The sequence below is a fragment of the Gopherus flavomarginatus genome, chromosome 2 (assembly GCF_025201925.1).
Source record: "Gopherus flavomarginatus isolate rGopFla2 chromosome 2, rGopFla2.mat.asm, whole genome shotgun sequence".
Classification (NCBI taxonomy): domain Eukaryota; kingdom Metazoa; phylum Chordata; order Testudines; family Testudinidae; genus Gopherus; species Gopherus flavomarginatus.
In genome coordinates, this window is record NC_066618.1 from 184,630,408 (window position 1) to 184,646,692 (window position 16,285).

A 16,285-nucleotide genomic window follows, 5' to 3' on the forward strand; every position below is an offset into this window, starting at 1 on the left:
CTTCTTAGGCACAGGTGAAGGGAATGGTGCCAGGAAGGGCATGGTGTCAGTGGAGCACTCTTCACACCAAGGCAGGCGTGCTCAGAGCCAAATCAGAATGAGACAGCTCTGAAGCTGGGCGGAGGGCGGCTTCCATCAATAGGGCTTTCTGCCAAATGTCTCTGTCCTTGAGAGGGCACAGCCTGAAGCCCCTGCAGATCCTACACTTCTCTTTGACATGCCTCACTGAGGAACTTAAGGCAGCTCATGTGCAGGTCACTCACTGGCCTAGGTTTGTGACAGGCAGCACATGACTTAAAGCCCAGGGACCGGGGCATGCCTCATCCCCTGGGACAATGTCCTAGTTAGGACTCTAACTAAACAACTGTTTTAACTATTTACAAAAGAAAAGTCTAAAACAGTCCAAGAAAACCACAAGGGAACTTGCAATCACAAGAAGCATTCCTGTAACTGACGCAGGCAGTAAGAAGGAACTGAAAGGGTGCGTGGCTGGCGGCACCCCATATACCAGCGCTTGAGCGCGAGGCTCCAGTGGGCACCAGAGCCAGCCCTACTGATACCACTAAGGAAAAAATGTCCAGCAGCTGTGCACTTGGGCACGGACGCATCTAACATAGAAAAGATATGAGCAAGCACTCGAAGAAGAAGAATTAATTCTCAGAGTGAAATGAAGAGGAAACAATAGTATTAAAATAAATAGGTTTGGCTCATGTTTTTAGGTTTGTCTTTTGTTTCTGAGACATTGACAGAACAAGAATGCCACCTACCATGAGTGACTTACACATTTTAAAGTAAATATTTTAAAAAAACACTTAGCTACTACAGTGATAAACAGGCTCCGATCCTTCAAGCTGGTATCTCCACTAGGGACTCTGCCGGTATAACTATACTAATATAGCTGTATTGGCAAAGCCCATGTAGTGTAGACTAGCCCAAAGTATGCTTTATTTTCATGAACTTTGTCATGCTTAACATATCTAGTGCTATATTTGTAAACAAACTCTCCCACTACATTTTAAAATTCAATGATAATCAAGAGTAAACATTCACTTAGTAAAACAGTAACTGCAACTAAAACATCTGAAAATTCAGGTGACATACAGCTAAAGGCACAAAATAGGGATTTGGGATTTTAAATACTAAGAAGCTGAAAGTGATGTTAACACATGCAGCCAAAATTCTTACATTTTAACCTCATCTTTTTTAAATACCAAAAAAAAATCCACACTTTTAAAAAGATCTTATATCTGTAATAAGCGGAGTCACATCAAATTTTGTTATGATTCCTAATTCAGTGCTACTTTAAAATCAGTCTTCCTCAAATCTAGTTCATATTCTGGATGATGAAATAAGAGAAGTTATCTTGTACTAGCAGCTATACAAAGCTGAAATTCCTAAACAAACACACACTTGCCTCTGTAAACTGGATTCAGGTAAACAGCCTGCAAAACACTTCTTAAACCAAAGATTGTAAGGAAGTTTGCTCACTGCAGAACATGCCTTCAGATGTGCCAGAAGTCTGTTATCTTCAACATTCAAATACTGTTCAAGAACTTTTGGCTGTAGAAAGAACAGGGAAAGAGTTTTAAATTCCTCACACCAAATGGAACTCCGAGTTGATTCTCTCTTTAAGAGAAGTGTCTCAAAATTAAACACATGTAAAAAGCAAATGCTAAAATCTTAATATTAGATAATGTACTGCAAGATCACATTCACCTACGGCAAAGGTTATTGAACTCTGCAATTTGGCTGATAGCATATTTGCTACACCAACTTCTGTTCCCCGCTCCTAAAAAAATCACCTACCATTATGAGGGCTTCTAAATACTGTAGCATTTGTTCCTTTGTGTAGTAAGGAGTCAGAATTTCAGGTGATGCAGAGGATTATACCTGCACTAAACTTTCACCATTTGGGGACCAGCGCTTAATTGCTGCTACCATCACAAGTAAAACTGAGTTTAGTTCATCACAAACCTAGCTCCATTTGAGCACATCACAAAACCAACACACAATGCAGCAAAACAGGAGAAATCATGCCTCAGAGCAAATCACTATGCAACTTATTAAAAGCATTGTTTGCTGTTTAAAAAAAGCCTGTCAGAAGTGTTTTTAGAAAGACCAGCAGAATAGCATATAATGGTGGGGGGTTTAACAAAGAGTGAATTTAAAAATCATCAGTATGCATTTATAATTCCAATATTTTTATATAAAAACCACAAAAGTTTCATTATTTTCTGACAGCTGGACAAATGACTAATTTTACAGTTGGCAAAGGACAAAAAGATTTCCCTGTGGCTGTATTCCAAAATTCCTATTTTTGGTAGAATACAAAAACTATTGAAAAAAATCTGGGAGTGAAGGATCTATAGCCCCCCTCTCTTGCTAATGGGAACACTTGTGAAAATCCCCCTTCAGGCATGCAAACACTAAGAATTACGGCAATTGATGTAGTTGAGTGTAGTAACTCCCAGTAACAGATGGTGGGTTTGCAAAACAATTATTTTATAACAGAAACATGTATCTACATTAAGGGTTTGAGCTTCCACTCTGACTTCAATTGTGCAGGATCAGGCCCCAGGTATGTATTTACATGAGTGGACACTGTTTATGAACAGGTTTCCTACTGTAATGTTATTTGACAAATTAGAAACGTCTAGATAAAGCAATAGGATTTCTTATAAATGCTAGTAAACCTAACAAAAAATGTCTTCAAGTTGCCTTTACCAAAGAAATTCTGCAGAAATTCAACATTACCTGCTTTAAATGTCCACTAACAAAAAAACTCAACCTACTAAACTGACATTTTATTGCAATTTGATTCAAAAAGTATTGTTTTCCTAAAACAAAATAACCTGCTCTCAGTTCAAAACCAGCACCAGCAACTGTTACCTGAATATCAGCTAATGAAGGATATGTGATACGCAGTGGTAGAGACAGAACAATTTAAACAGCTCTACAAGTGGTCTGATGCGAAGTACAGAATTGTCAGTGTAATTAGGCTTGTGACAGATTTTGTTTAAATCAAAATAATTTTTAAAAAGTGACTGCAGTTGTAGGAATTCAAGTAGCGCTTGGATACTGTGACCCTAGGCACCCTGTGTTTACACCCTACACACCACTGCAATAACATTTGTACAAAATACGCCTTATGAGGTACCATATGAAAGCTAAAAACATGTTGATTACTAACATTATTATAAAATGCATGTGTTATCTTATATGCAAGGTTATGAATTCCCTCTGTATATTACAGTAACTGTACTTAACATTGTACAGTAACTACTTAACATTGTAGTTATGTTCCTGAAAAATACAACTTTAAGTGAAACGAAACCAATTTTCCCATAAGATTTAATGTAAATACAAGGGTTAGGTTCCAAGAAAAAATTTTTGGGGATGACAAAAGGCATTATATACTGTACAGTATAGTACTGTACTGTGATTGGGAAGTGCCGCTGGCTTACAGGCAAGGAGATTAGGAAGCACCTTGTGCAGCAGCAGTGGCAGCTTCCCCCCAGAAGAACAGGCGCCAACTTTGCCGGGGGATGCCTACCTTTTCCCGTCCCCGCTCCACTCCAGGCCCACTTCTTCTCACCCTCCACTCCACCTCCTCCCTGGAGCATGCCTCATCCCCGCTCCTCCCCCTTCTTCCCAGCTGTTTGACTTTCTGGGAGGAAGAGAGAGGAGCAGAAACACAGCACCTCCCCACTCCCTCCCTCCCTCCCAGAAAGTCCTAAGCTGAAGTGCTGGGAGGGAAGAAGAGGAGGCGGAGAAGAGGAACTTGTGCAATGCTTCCTTGTAAAGTCTCTGCTCTTCCACAGAATCCTACAAGCAATGGACAGAGCAGACAACCAAACAACGTTATAAGGGAGCATTACACAATTTTAAACAAGCATGTTCCCTAACAGAGCAGTGACATAACTTCAAAACAACATTAAGCGGGAGGATGTTAAGTGAGGAGTTACTGTACTAGAACATGTTTAAGAGCTGGTCTACATTAGAAAACTAGGTCATCTTAATTAGGTCTGTCAAAGGTGTGAAAAATCCACACCACTGAGCAACATGGTTCTATCGACCTAGCTACTGCCTCTCAGGGAAGTGGATTACCTATAACAATGGGAGAACCCCTTCCATCAGTGTAGGTAATGTCTACACTAAAGTGCTGCAGCGTTTTAAATGTAGACAATCCTTAAGGCAAAGACAGTTTAGCCTAGGTAAAGGTGATAAACAGGTCTATCTTAGACAGAGGAATGTGGGGTTACCTTGATTTACACATTAGCCGAAAACAAAGCTGCTAAGCCAGTGGGGTTATCTTGAGCCTGAACTCAAGGGACAGAGAATTAACATGACTCCTACACCTCAGAAAGACACAGGAGACTGAATACCCAGGAGGTCTTTCTGATTTGTAAGACAAAGACATCTCTTTGGGGATATAGGGAACAGAGAGATACTATGGGGCTCCTTCACCTTAAGGAGACAAAGAAACCAAGCAATTTGATCTCTGTGATAGGTCTTGGCAAGGAATCTCGGGGTGAGAGAAACCATCTTGAACAAAGATTATATCTTGCTAGATTAAATTTTAGATTTTCTGATGTGCGTTTTCACTTGTATTTGCTTGTAACCATTTCTTCCTTTATCTCTTCTACATGGTATCACTTAATCCATGTTTTTCTATTAATAAACTTGTTTTACTTTTACGATAAACCAACTCAGTGCTGTTTGAAAAGATGGGTGTGTTTACTCCAGTTAGATTAATAAACCTGTGATGTACTGACTCTTTTAACAGAGTGACAAACTTAGTATCTTCTACGAATGCAGAGTAGTAAGGGCTGCGCATTGCAGAGAAACATCTCTGAGGAGCTTAGGGGTGACTGTTACCTTCTAGGCAAGGTCTGGGCCAGGAGAGCCTTGAGGACCTAGCTGATGAGGAAGACTGGGCTGGTGTGGCAGAGAGCTGAGATACAGTCTAGTCACCAGCAGAACTCACTCTTGCTGAGGCAGAGGGTAACCCAGTGGCTCACAGCTCTGGATATCCGCAGCAGTAGGTTACAGATACAAAAGCTAAATCATATCTGTGCTCATTTTTGTTTAACTTAAGTCTAAAAATTCGAAATGCAATTGAAACATGTTTTAGCAAACGACCAATTTCTTACACCACAAAGTTTCAGGGAATTTACAAAGCACAACTGGAGGCTTATACTGTTATTTTATAGTAGCTAGTGGCAGATTAGAACCAGGTCTACTGACATCCAGTCCCTTGCTAGCTCCTAGACGTAGCTCCCAAGATGTTCAGTGCATACCAAGTCACATCTCCCCCCACTCCACCCAGTGTCTCTTTTCACAAACAATACTTACCAGCTGTGGTAACGAATCTTTGTATTTGTTGTTTAACTGATTCACAAAACTACTGACAAGCCAGTAGCAGTCAATATTATCCTCCACCACTTCCTCCATGGCTTTAGCTATGGCAAGGAACACTTCATCTTCTGGTTCCTAGAAAACAAAATAGAAAATTGGGATCCACAGAATTGTTGGGCTGCCCATGGAAGTTAATGTGAATCCTTGACCCTGTAATTTTGATAGATGACCTGGACAAATATGTGAAATGAGAAACGGTACTGACATAATTCAAGCATTTGGCACAAACTGCATAACTGTATTTTCTATAAAAACTGAATAAATAAATAAAATAAATAAAAATAAATAAATAAAAAAATTAAAAAATTTTAAATTAAAGTGACAGAAGTTTGGTGTGGCTCAGTCGTATAACAGAAATAAAAAGTTACCAGTATCAGGTGACATGAGTCAATATTAATGCTGTGTGTTCTACCAAAAACATGGGGCCATCCTCCTCCCTTTTACACCACAATGCTTGCTAGTTTATAGAACTGCTCTTTGCTTACAGATGTTGATGTGTACAGAATGATTTTGTTTGAGATAAAAGGCCACTTCTATAGACTTAATTACCTGGATATTAGTAAACTCTCCCTCATGGGACAAGGCACCTTATTCCCAAAGTACAACTCAATATGTACTTGAGATGCATGCTGTCTTTCTTTCACTGAACGTTAGATTTCCCTATCACCAAGATTATATCATGCTCTCTGCTTTGAAACACAGAAAGGGAATAGAAGTCATGGAAATTAACTATTAGAGAGCAGAACTCCCATCATCAATTGTCAAGTAGTCCTGCAGCAGCACTAAATACTTGAATAAAACCCTCAAACATCTCAGGTTAACAAAAATGCCTGGTCAGTAAATTGCAATAATTTAGGAACACAATGTAAGTTGCACTAAATCACCGCTTTTAGTGGCCCAGCCACAAGACATTCAGGAATCTCTGCTGCAGCAAGACTGTCATTTGCTTTAAGGCATTTCAGACAAAAAGAAATGATGGTAGGAGCTAGAATACAAAAGGCAACAAAGCCCAGAAAAAAAATATAGAAAAGGTTTTAAGGCATAAAAGCTTATGCAAGAATTTGTGGGAAATGAATGAATGTACAGTTTGAGTAAAACCTAGAATTTGATATTAGTATCCTGTCTTACACTCACTTCATTTTGTCTCTGTATATCTTTCATGCTATTAATAGTTTCAGTGTAATGTTTCTTTTGTCTGAAAGAGTTCTGTTGAAAGTCAAAAGAAACGACTGACCAGAGGAAAAGCCAAATTTCGAGGCAACCTTCCTGACTCCAGTTGATGCATGCGAAGGAAAACTTCAACCTGTGGGGTAGAATCCTTGATAAACCGAATTACTTGGAGGGCATGATACACATCCCTATATTGTTCCGTTCGGTACTTCATCACCAGAGTATGAGATTCATGGTGAGGAGGAATAATTCCTAAAAAAAAAAAAAAAAAAAAAAAGAGAGAGAAAAAGAAGGAAAGCAGTGAATCCCCTTTCTAAGGGGCTATGCTTACTTCAATATGTACTAATATACACCCTGCAAAAGATATAGGTCCCAATCATGCAGCTCTTACTCATGTGAGCTTGGGTAAAGTTACAGTATGGAATCCTATAAAGTCAAGATGACACAGACCAAGCAAATAATAGTATTTATTAAAACTGAAGGTCATGTGTTGACTGAATGCAGGAATGATTTATTCACGGACTTGGTTTACTGATCCCCTTTTAGACCTTAGCATCTGGCTGATCATTTTTTGTCCATGAGGTCACTGGAGGCTGGTATGTTGAGAAGAGTTTCATTGTTTGGAATGAGGAGAAATTAGTTTCATGATGTAATGATGTAAATGCATTTAAAAAAAAAAAATCAAAACTGCCATTGGCTTGGATTTATCTGCAGCATTTACTATATTGCATTTCCTGTGTATTTGTGCTGAGCCTTCCCTTTGTTTTGGAGATAAACATAGATGCAGAACAAATATTCTATTCCTCAGTAATAAAGACATTCATGGTCTCATAGAAAAAACAAAATAGACACTTCCTATACAAATGTCTTACCAACAGCGTAACAAATCAGCAGCAGCTTAGATTGAAGAGCAGTTATACAAAAACAGAACCGTTCCCTTTCCAAAATTCTATAGTACCTCTAAGAATATCAGGGTTGTGTGTGCGAATATAAGTAACACAAAGGTACTGTGCAACTTTCTTATTTAATTTACATTACTCACAGTGGAACCTTCTTTACTCCACCTTGGCAGGAGGAGTAAGTGGAGTCGACGGGGGAGCTGCAGCAGTCGACTCGCCACCATGAGGACAGCCAGGTAAGTCGAACTAAGATACATCGACTTCAGCTACGTGAATAACATAGCTGAAGTTAGTTACAGATCCAGACTAACACAGCTACCCCTCTGATACTTGACACCATGCAAGGCACTGCATTTAGCCGTATGGAGTGGAAATCCATCAACCTCATGAAGAAACTTGCACAAATACAGACAGATATCATCTTCCTTTCCAAATACAAACGGATGGACATCATACCAAATGGACTAAAGGTAAAAAATCCACTGCTATCTACATACTACACAGACCACAGTGAGAGATTATGCCATACTTTGTCAAAGAAACTGAGGAACCACCTGATCAGCATCCTATACAGCAAACAGGAAAACATCAAAAAAGAGCTCTCCAACCTGGAGACTCTCATTAAATAACCAAACTTCCATATAAACGGATTTCACTAAAATAAGACAGGAGATCTACATTACTCACTTCACCTCTCTACAAAGGAAAAAGGACTGTAAGCTGTCTAAACTCCTACCTGCCACATGGGGCCACAACCGTGGTACCCCCAACCCACCCAGCAATATCGTCAATCTATCCAACTACACACTCAGCCAGAAGAAAAGTCTGTCCTATCTCGGAGACTCTCTTTCTGCCCTGCCACCCCCACCAACATGATACAGTTCTGCAGCGATCTGGAAGCCTACTTTCGACGTCTCCGACTCAAAGAATACTTTCAAGACAACACTGAACAGCGCACTGATACACAGGCACCCTCACACCAACAGCACAAGAAGAAGAACTCCACATGGACTCCCCCTGAGGGTCGAAATGACAGCCTGGACCTATACATTGAATGCTTCCGCCGACGTGCACAGGCAGAAATTGTGGAAAAACAACATTGCTTGCTTCATAACCTAAGTCGTGCAGAACGCAATGCCATCCACAGCCTCAGAAACCACCCTGACATTATCATCAAAGAGGCTGACAAAGGAGGTGCTGCTGTCATCATGGACAGGTCTGACTACCAAAAGGAGGCCGCCAGACAACTCTCCAATACCAAATTCTACAGGCCACTTCCCTCAGATCCCACTGAGGAATACACTAAGAAATTGCACCATCTACTCAGGACACTCCCTACACTAACACCGGAACAAATCAACATACCCTCAGAGCCCCGACCAGGGTTATTCTATCTACTACCCAAGATCCACAAACCTGGAAATCCTGGACGCCCCATCATCTCGGGCATTGGCACTCTCACTGAAGGACTGTCTGGATATGTGGACTCTCTCCTCAGAACTTATGTCACCAGCACTCCCAGCTATCTCCATGACACCACTGATTTCCTAAGGAAACTACAATGCATTGGTGACCTTCCAGAAAACACCATCCTAGCCACCATGGATGTAGAGGCTCTCTACATAAACATCCCACACACAGATGGAATACAAGCTGTCAGGAACAGTATCCCTGATGATGCCACAGCACAACTGGCTGCTGAGCTCTGTGCCTTTATCCTCACACACAACTATTTCAAATTTGATGACAATATATATCTCCAAATCAGTGGCACCGCTATGGGCACCCAGATGGCCCCACAATATGCCAATATTTTTATGGCCAACCTAGAACGCTTCCTCAGCTCTCGTCCACTCACGCCCCTTCTCTACCTACGCTACATTGATGACATCTTCATCATCTGGACCCATGGGAAGGAGACTCTTGAAAAATTCCACCACAATTTCAACAGTTTCCGCCCCACCATCAACCTCAGCCTGGACCAATCTACACGGAAGGTCCACTTCCTAGACACCACGGTGCAAATAAGTGATCGTCACATTAACACCACCCTATACCGAAAACCTACCGACCGCTACGCCTACCTTCATGCCTCCAGCTTCCATCTCGGGCACATCGCACGATCCATTGTCTACAGCCAAGCACTGAGGTACAACCACATCTGCTCTAACCCCTCAGACAGAGATCAACACCTACAAAATCTCCACCAAGCATTCTCAAAACTACAATACCCACACCAAGAAATAAGGAAACAGATCAACAGAGCCAGACATGTACCCAGAAGCCTCCTACTGCAAGACAAACCCAAGAAAGAAACCAACAGGACTCCACTAGCCATCACATACAGTCCCCAGCTAAAACCCCTCCAACACAACATCAGGGATCTACAACCCATCCTGGACAATGATCCCACACTTTCACAGGCCTTGGGTGGCAGGCCAGTCCTCGCCCACAGACAACCCACCAACCTGAAACATATTCTCACCAGTAACTGCACACCGCACCATAGTAACTCTAGCTCAGGAACCCATCCATGCAACAAACCTCGATGCCAACTCTGCCCACATATCTACACCAGCGACACCATCACAGGACCTAACCAGATCAGCCACACCATCACTGGTTCATTCACCTGCATGTCCACCAATGTAATATAAGCCATCATATGCCAGCAATGCCCCTCTGCTATGTACATAGGCCAAACTGGACAATCTCTACGGAAAAGGATAAATAGACACAAATCAGATATTAGGAATGGCAATATACAAAAACCTGTAGGAGAACACTTCAACCTCCCTGGCCACACTATAGCAGACCATAAGGTGGCCATCCTGCAGCAAAAAACTTCAGGACCAGACTTCAAAGAGAAACTGCTGAACTTCAGTTCATCTGCAAATTTGACACCATCAGCTCAGGATAAACAAAGACTGTGAATGGCTTACCAACTACAGAACCTGTTTCTCCACCTTTGGTTTTCACACTTCAACTGCTAGAACAGGGCCTCATCCTCCCTGATTGAACTAACCTCATTATCTCTAGCTTGCTTGCATATATATACCTACCCCTGGAAATTTCCACTACATGCATCTGACGAAGTGGGTATTCACCCACAAAAGCTCATGCTCCAATACGTCTGTTAGTCTATAAGGTGCCACAGGATTCTTTGCTGCTTTTACAGATCCAAACTAACACGGCTACCCCTCTGAGAGTTGAAGTTGCATATCTTAGTTCGAACCCCCTGCTAGTGTAGCCCAGGCCAGAGAGATCAACCCTCCTCTGAATCAGTGGTGGGAAGTAATTTCAATAACACAGGATGAATCAATTTCAGGTAGAGGCCCCATAACCATGTCAACCAAAGAAGCATGTAACACACTAAATTTTCCTCACATAACACAGGTGATTATGTTAAACGTCTATCTTTCTACCACCATTACAAGAAGGATAAGTTATCTTTCCACTGCCCCAATAAATGATTTATGATATCCATAACAGACTAGGGTGATCAGACAGCAAGTGTGAAAAATCGGGATGAGGGTAGGGGGTAATAGGAGCCTATATAAGAAAAAGACCCCAAAATCAGGACTTCCCCTATAAAAATCAGGACATCTGGTAACCCTATAACAGACTCATATGACATCTTTCCTCTAGTGCTCTCTTAACTGAGCACTTCCCTTCATCCTAATGACTTCACCTCACTTAGGACTTTATCTTGCTACCACTGAAGTTAATAGCAAAACTGCCAGTGACCTCAACAAAAGAAAGATCCCAATGAGGCCAATGCAGAAATGCTCCTATGTATCACTAATGGTGTAAAACTAACCACTAGTTTTGTAATCAGAAGGAGGCACTCTTCAAAATTAGTCTTGAATTAGATTAATCTGCTGCTTTTGCCTCTCTTTAAATGAAGGAGAATAGTACTCCCAAGTGTTAACCCAGGAAATCACAGAATTTGAGTACCAAACAAAACAGATATAGACACTTTTCTTCAAACTGCCAGAGCAAATCAGGCTGCATCCTAATAGCTAGGACTGAACAAGCCATCATAACTAAGCAAGTACATGCTGCTAAATTTACAGGTTAAATCTAGAAAACTGACCCTAGGCAGACAGAGAAAAGGGAGTCACAAAAAATGAAGTGAAGTCTATACATCATTTTAGTGCAACAGACCCTCCACTTAGCTCTAATGAGCCTAACTTTGTTGAGGAAATTAAGCAGGATATATGTATGGCACACTTTATAACCTGGGAAGGCATCAGCGCCCGTCATCTTTCAAATCCAATTTTAGAAGTAGAAAATTGAAAGTAGAAATAGAAATGGAGAAGGCTGTTGTTCCAATCATCAAGGCAGAGATGTTTTGGATTGCAGTTCCTGATGAATGTTTACACTAAGAAAAATCTTTGAAGACATATTACAAGCAATCCTCTCTGCACTCAACTATCCCTTGTGCCTCAGCAGATCCAAGGTGTCTGTACAATGTTTTAACCTATTGTAGGTTGTTTAACTGAAAAGAGTTCACATATTTAAAGTTTCCATACTGAGTTCTAAAATGAGATTTGTAAACATGTTTCTTACACTTTCTATATACTCAGAATCAGACTAAGATGTAAGCTGGTATATAAAAAGACAGAGAAGGACTCGACCTACCCAACATTTCATTGTACCATAGGGTTGTAAGATTCAGAAATCATGGTGTCTGAGGCAGTGAACAAATGCTACTGGCTCTAAACTGAAATACAACTTTGCACAGAAATTCCTTTGTGCCGTTAACAGTGAGGTTTTGGATGAAAGATCTTCTGCTGTTACTTCTTAACACCATCTATATTTCGTCCTCACAACATTTTAAAGGATTCTAAATCTCCACAACTTTCAGTTACCTGTCTCAAGAACTGTGTTTATCCCTAGCTTAATTCTGCTATTGCTCAGGGTTTCATTATGTATGATCATTTAATAAAAGGAACAGTATCACAAGGGTCAGAATCAACTGTGAGGTTTTGCACCCAAAAAGTGTTTATAAATCTTAACATGGACATTCATTAATTTTTAAAATAATTCACTTTTGAAATTATTTTTAAATAAAGTGAACAAAAAATGTTTAACGAGAAAAGTTTTAGACAGGATTTAAACATTCCTCTATGGTGTTTGCAACCCAGGCACTAATAAATCCAATAAACTGAAAAAGCTGTTCCAAAGCACCATTAATACTGCTGGAATTAGTAATCTGACTCACTTGCTACACAGAATCTAGGACTTGGCCTATTTATGGTCCTGGTTTCCTTCTCCTCTCCAGTGGCAAATATCATTTAACATCAGAAGAAAAATTAGAGCTCAACCTTGTTGGAAAGCTTACTACAATAGGGAGTCTAACCACAGACATATTCTATTAAATAATCAGTTCAATACAAATCCCTAACTTTTTAAAATCTAGTTTTGATCAGAGATTCAGTTTCACTTAGATGTCTAATGTTTTTTGACTATACTGAAACCCTGTTAGATGTCAGCTATTTATATTAAACATCTAACTTTACCTACACTAATTATTCATATCATGTCCATGACATTATAAGCACATTTATAGAAGTTAAATTCAATTACTTAATTTTGTAAAACCGCATGTACAAGAGTTCACAAAATGCATGCATAAAACAAAGTCAAATCGTTGTTAACTTGCATGTGTACATTACATGTTCTCTGTGTGAAACTTGTGAGTACGCAGAAGTGGACCCATGTCTATCATTAGCAACTGGTCACAAAACGGAGTATTCCATGTTTTTACTATCCCCCAAACAAATGACAAAATACCCAGCTTATTCTTATTTCTACAGTTAAAACCACAGACTCCCATGTCATACCTAAAAGCACCTTCCACACCAGGATACGATACATAGATGGGAGAGGAAATCTTTGACTAAATGTGCAAAGCTTCTCAATATCTGCAAAGAAACAAAATATTTTTCAAAACATTTTAAACTTGAAAGATTTTCAAGAACAAGACAATTCTTTAGTTGCAGATCTACATCTGTAAATTGCACTTTAAAAGTACTATCAATAAAAGCTAATCCGTTTTGGTTCAAAATGGAGAGAAGTGTCATACAAACTGCTCCAATGATTCTACTGAAAATTTAAATCTTAACTCGATTTAAAATGAAGCCACAGGTACACTAGATCTAATCAAGGGGAAAAAATGATGTTTTAGGCACTTTTGAAAAATGTGTTGCTGCCTCAAGACTAATTAAAAATAAGCTCTTTGGTGCAGAGAACATGTCTATCTTTCTGTTCTCTGACAGACTTAGTACACCTCAGAGATCAGTAGAAATAATCATCATATCACAATCCACTGTGATTTTGAGGAGGAGGAATTAGCAGCAGAAGCTGAGCAACTCTTGAACAAAAATTACTTTCATACAAACATTTTCAGTTTCCTAAGCATAAAGAATAAGAAAAATAAACAACAAGTTCTAAATAAAATATCCACTGCTTCTCAAATGCACCTACTGGAAGCTATCAGTCAAGAATATCCCCCAGCAATTTTAAATGCTACTCCTTTTGCAACATTACTATTAATATCACAGTAAAAACCATAAAAAGTTTAAAGACAAAGGATCAGAGGTGCTAAGCAAGAGCAGTTACCGCTGACTTCAGTTAGTTGTGGGTTTTCAGCACAGAAAGTACAGGAAATAGTGGGATCAACTCACCCAATCTATCATCCTTCAGTAGGATTTCCAATGATTTCTTTTCTTCAACACCACGAAATCCCACTTTTTCATAGTAGACAGAACGGAAGTTTCTCTGAGAATCCTCAGCCATGTTTCATTCTGGAGGAGAAGGTAGGGGAGGGGGGTTCAAAAAAGTAACAACATACTTGCTGGACATAATTTAGAGAAAACTGCCTTTGTATATTGATGAGAATTAAGTTCCTTCATCTCTATGGCATGAGTAACATCTAGTGAACCTGAAAGACTTTCAAGATACATGACTCCTTAGGCAGACACCACTGAAAAATAGACTTTGGACTAAGTAGGGTAGATCTAACGGAGTCATATTTCAAAGAGAATAAACTGGGTAATAAGTTACATTGCTTTAGAAAAATAAAAACACTTTGCTTTGCAAAATCTAAAACAATATATGATTATTTTGTGAGAAATCTGACTGCTGACAACCTTGGATGAGTAGAACTACTATCCAGACAAGTAAAACTGTCAGTACCTACTACACAAGGATAACAGAGGATCCCAGAGATAGGCCAAGCTTACATCAGCCGAAAGAGCATTAAGCTCAAAGAGTACAGGTGGATGAATGCAGACCTGTCAAAGCTGCAGATTTCAATAAGACACTCATGTTGTCAGCATGCACAGCATCAACCACAACCCTGAGCTTGTCATTCTAGATCAAAGAAATATAAATTAATTATCCCTATCTTAAAAAATATGTTGTACATTATGCAATGTGTACATTACATTTTCTGACAGAAAATGTCCATTGTGATTGAACTCGATTTTTTACAGAGAGGATCTCTCGTAATCTGAGGATTTGCAAAAGCTAAGCAGCACTATGCTGGAACTCAGAGTAATGAAAAACAATCCTGACCTGGATGTCCAGAAATATATGGCAAATTTGACAAGATTTTTTTTTATTATTATTATTTGGTTTTGGAGCGAATGGCACAAGCATAGAGCCTTTTTCAGCTATGATTCTCTAGTGGCTTGTAGGAGGACCAGGAACAAAACGTATTTATGGACATACACAAAGCACCTGATCTTGCAAAGACTTATGAACGTGCTTAACTTTAAGCACACAATGAGGCTATTTATGTTTCAAGTTAAGCCAGTGCGTAGGTCTCTGTTGTATCAGGGCCAAAATTAGCACCCAAAACCAAGTGGTAGTAAAAGATTTGGGTTTATTGTGTTTGATCAGATCACGTTTAGATTTCAAACCTAGACAGACAATATTCACAGTACTGGTGACATATCCCTCTTTGGGGATGATCCCAAAATGCCTCACTTATATAAACACTTTGACATATAATATTTAGACAGCAAATTAGTCTCAGTTCTCTTACAGTTGGTGGAGTGACATTTTAACAGATATTAAAGTAAAGGCACAACTAAACCTACAGTGACAGAATGCTAAAAATAAGAGAAACCTAAAAAAACTTTAGTACAACTGTACAGAGGAACGCTATTTAAAAACTGTCAACATAGCAAAAACATTTAATTTTGATTTGAGAATCAGATGATATCCCCCCAAAATTGGAAAAACTACATTTTTTCTCAGGGAACCAAACACCTTCAAAATCTTGATTTCATATGGTCAACTGAACAGGAAAAACTGTCTTCAGTGTGTTAGTTAAGAGATCTCTGCAGAAAAAATCCCAAACAACTCAATTGGTCTTTATATAAATATTTTCATTCAACACTTATGACCATGTTATTAAATCTAAAAGGCAGATGTTTAATAATATTTTACTACTTATTCCTAAATAACAGTCAAGCATGTTGTAGACAGAGTGGTGTCTTTTTATAAGGAGGCTTGAAAGGATTAGATTTTTACTGGTAAGCGTCAATCTTTCTGGACGTGAACAAATGGATGAAAAAATATTTCTGTCAACAATGAACAAAGTGAGAAAAATGCTGCTTAAGAACTTCTTAGTTTTCTTTAAGGATATTTGCTTTGTATATTTTGACATGTGATGTTGACAATTTGTGTTTTAAGCATTATAAAGATTTAACTTTTTGAAAGTCAATGTCTACTCATTAATTGTCTGACCCTCCCATAATTTCCTACAACTGTGAAAATTTAAA

The 16,285-nt window shown here is 39.3% G+C and overlaps 2 protein-coding genes across 3 annotated transcripts in view; both read right to left on the minus strand.

Annotated features, from left to right (window-relative positions):
* GFOD1 (glucose-fructose oxidoreductase domain containing 1) overlaps window positions 1-16,285 on the minus strand; it is a 541,281-nt gene that overhangs the window by 406,620 nt on the left and 118,376 nt on the right. The gene's annotated exons all lie outside the window — the stretch shown is intronic.
* Window positions 1-16,285, minus strand: part of TBC1D7 (TBC1 domain family member 7) — a 149,860-nt gene that overhangs the window by 15,484 nt on the left and 118,091 nt on the right. The window contains exons 1-6 of one of the 2 annotated variants that reach the window (XM_050941644.1): window positions 14,691-15,944; window positions 14,180-14,299; window positions 13,337-13,417; window positions 6,653-6,840; window positions 5,356-5,493; window positions 1,415-1,560 (exon numbers count right to left, since the gene is read on the minus strand). In XM_050941644.1, coding sequence (XP_050797601.1) covers window positions 1,415-1,560; window positions 5,356-5,493; window positions 6,653-6,840; window positions 13,337-13,417; window positions 14,180-14,291 — 665 coding nt within the window. In that variant the 5' untranslated portion in view covers window positions 14,292-14,299; window positions 14,691-15,944. Of the gene's footprint in view, window positions 1-1,414; window positions 1,561-5,355; window positions 5,494-6,652; window positions 6,841-13,336; window positions 13,418-14,179; window positions 14,300-14,690; window positions 15,945-16,285 lie in introns of those variants that run through there. The other variant, XM_050941645.1, reaches the window with a different exon arrangement.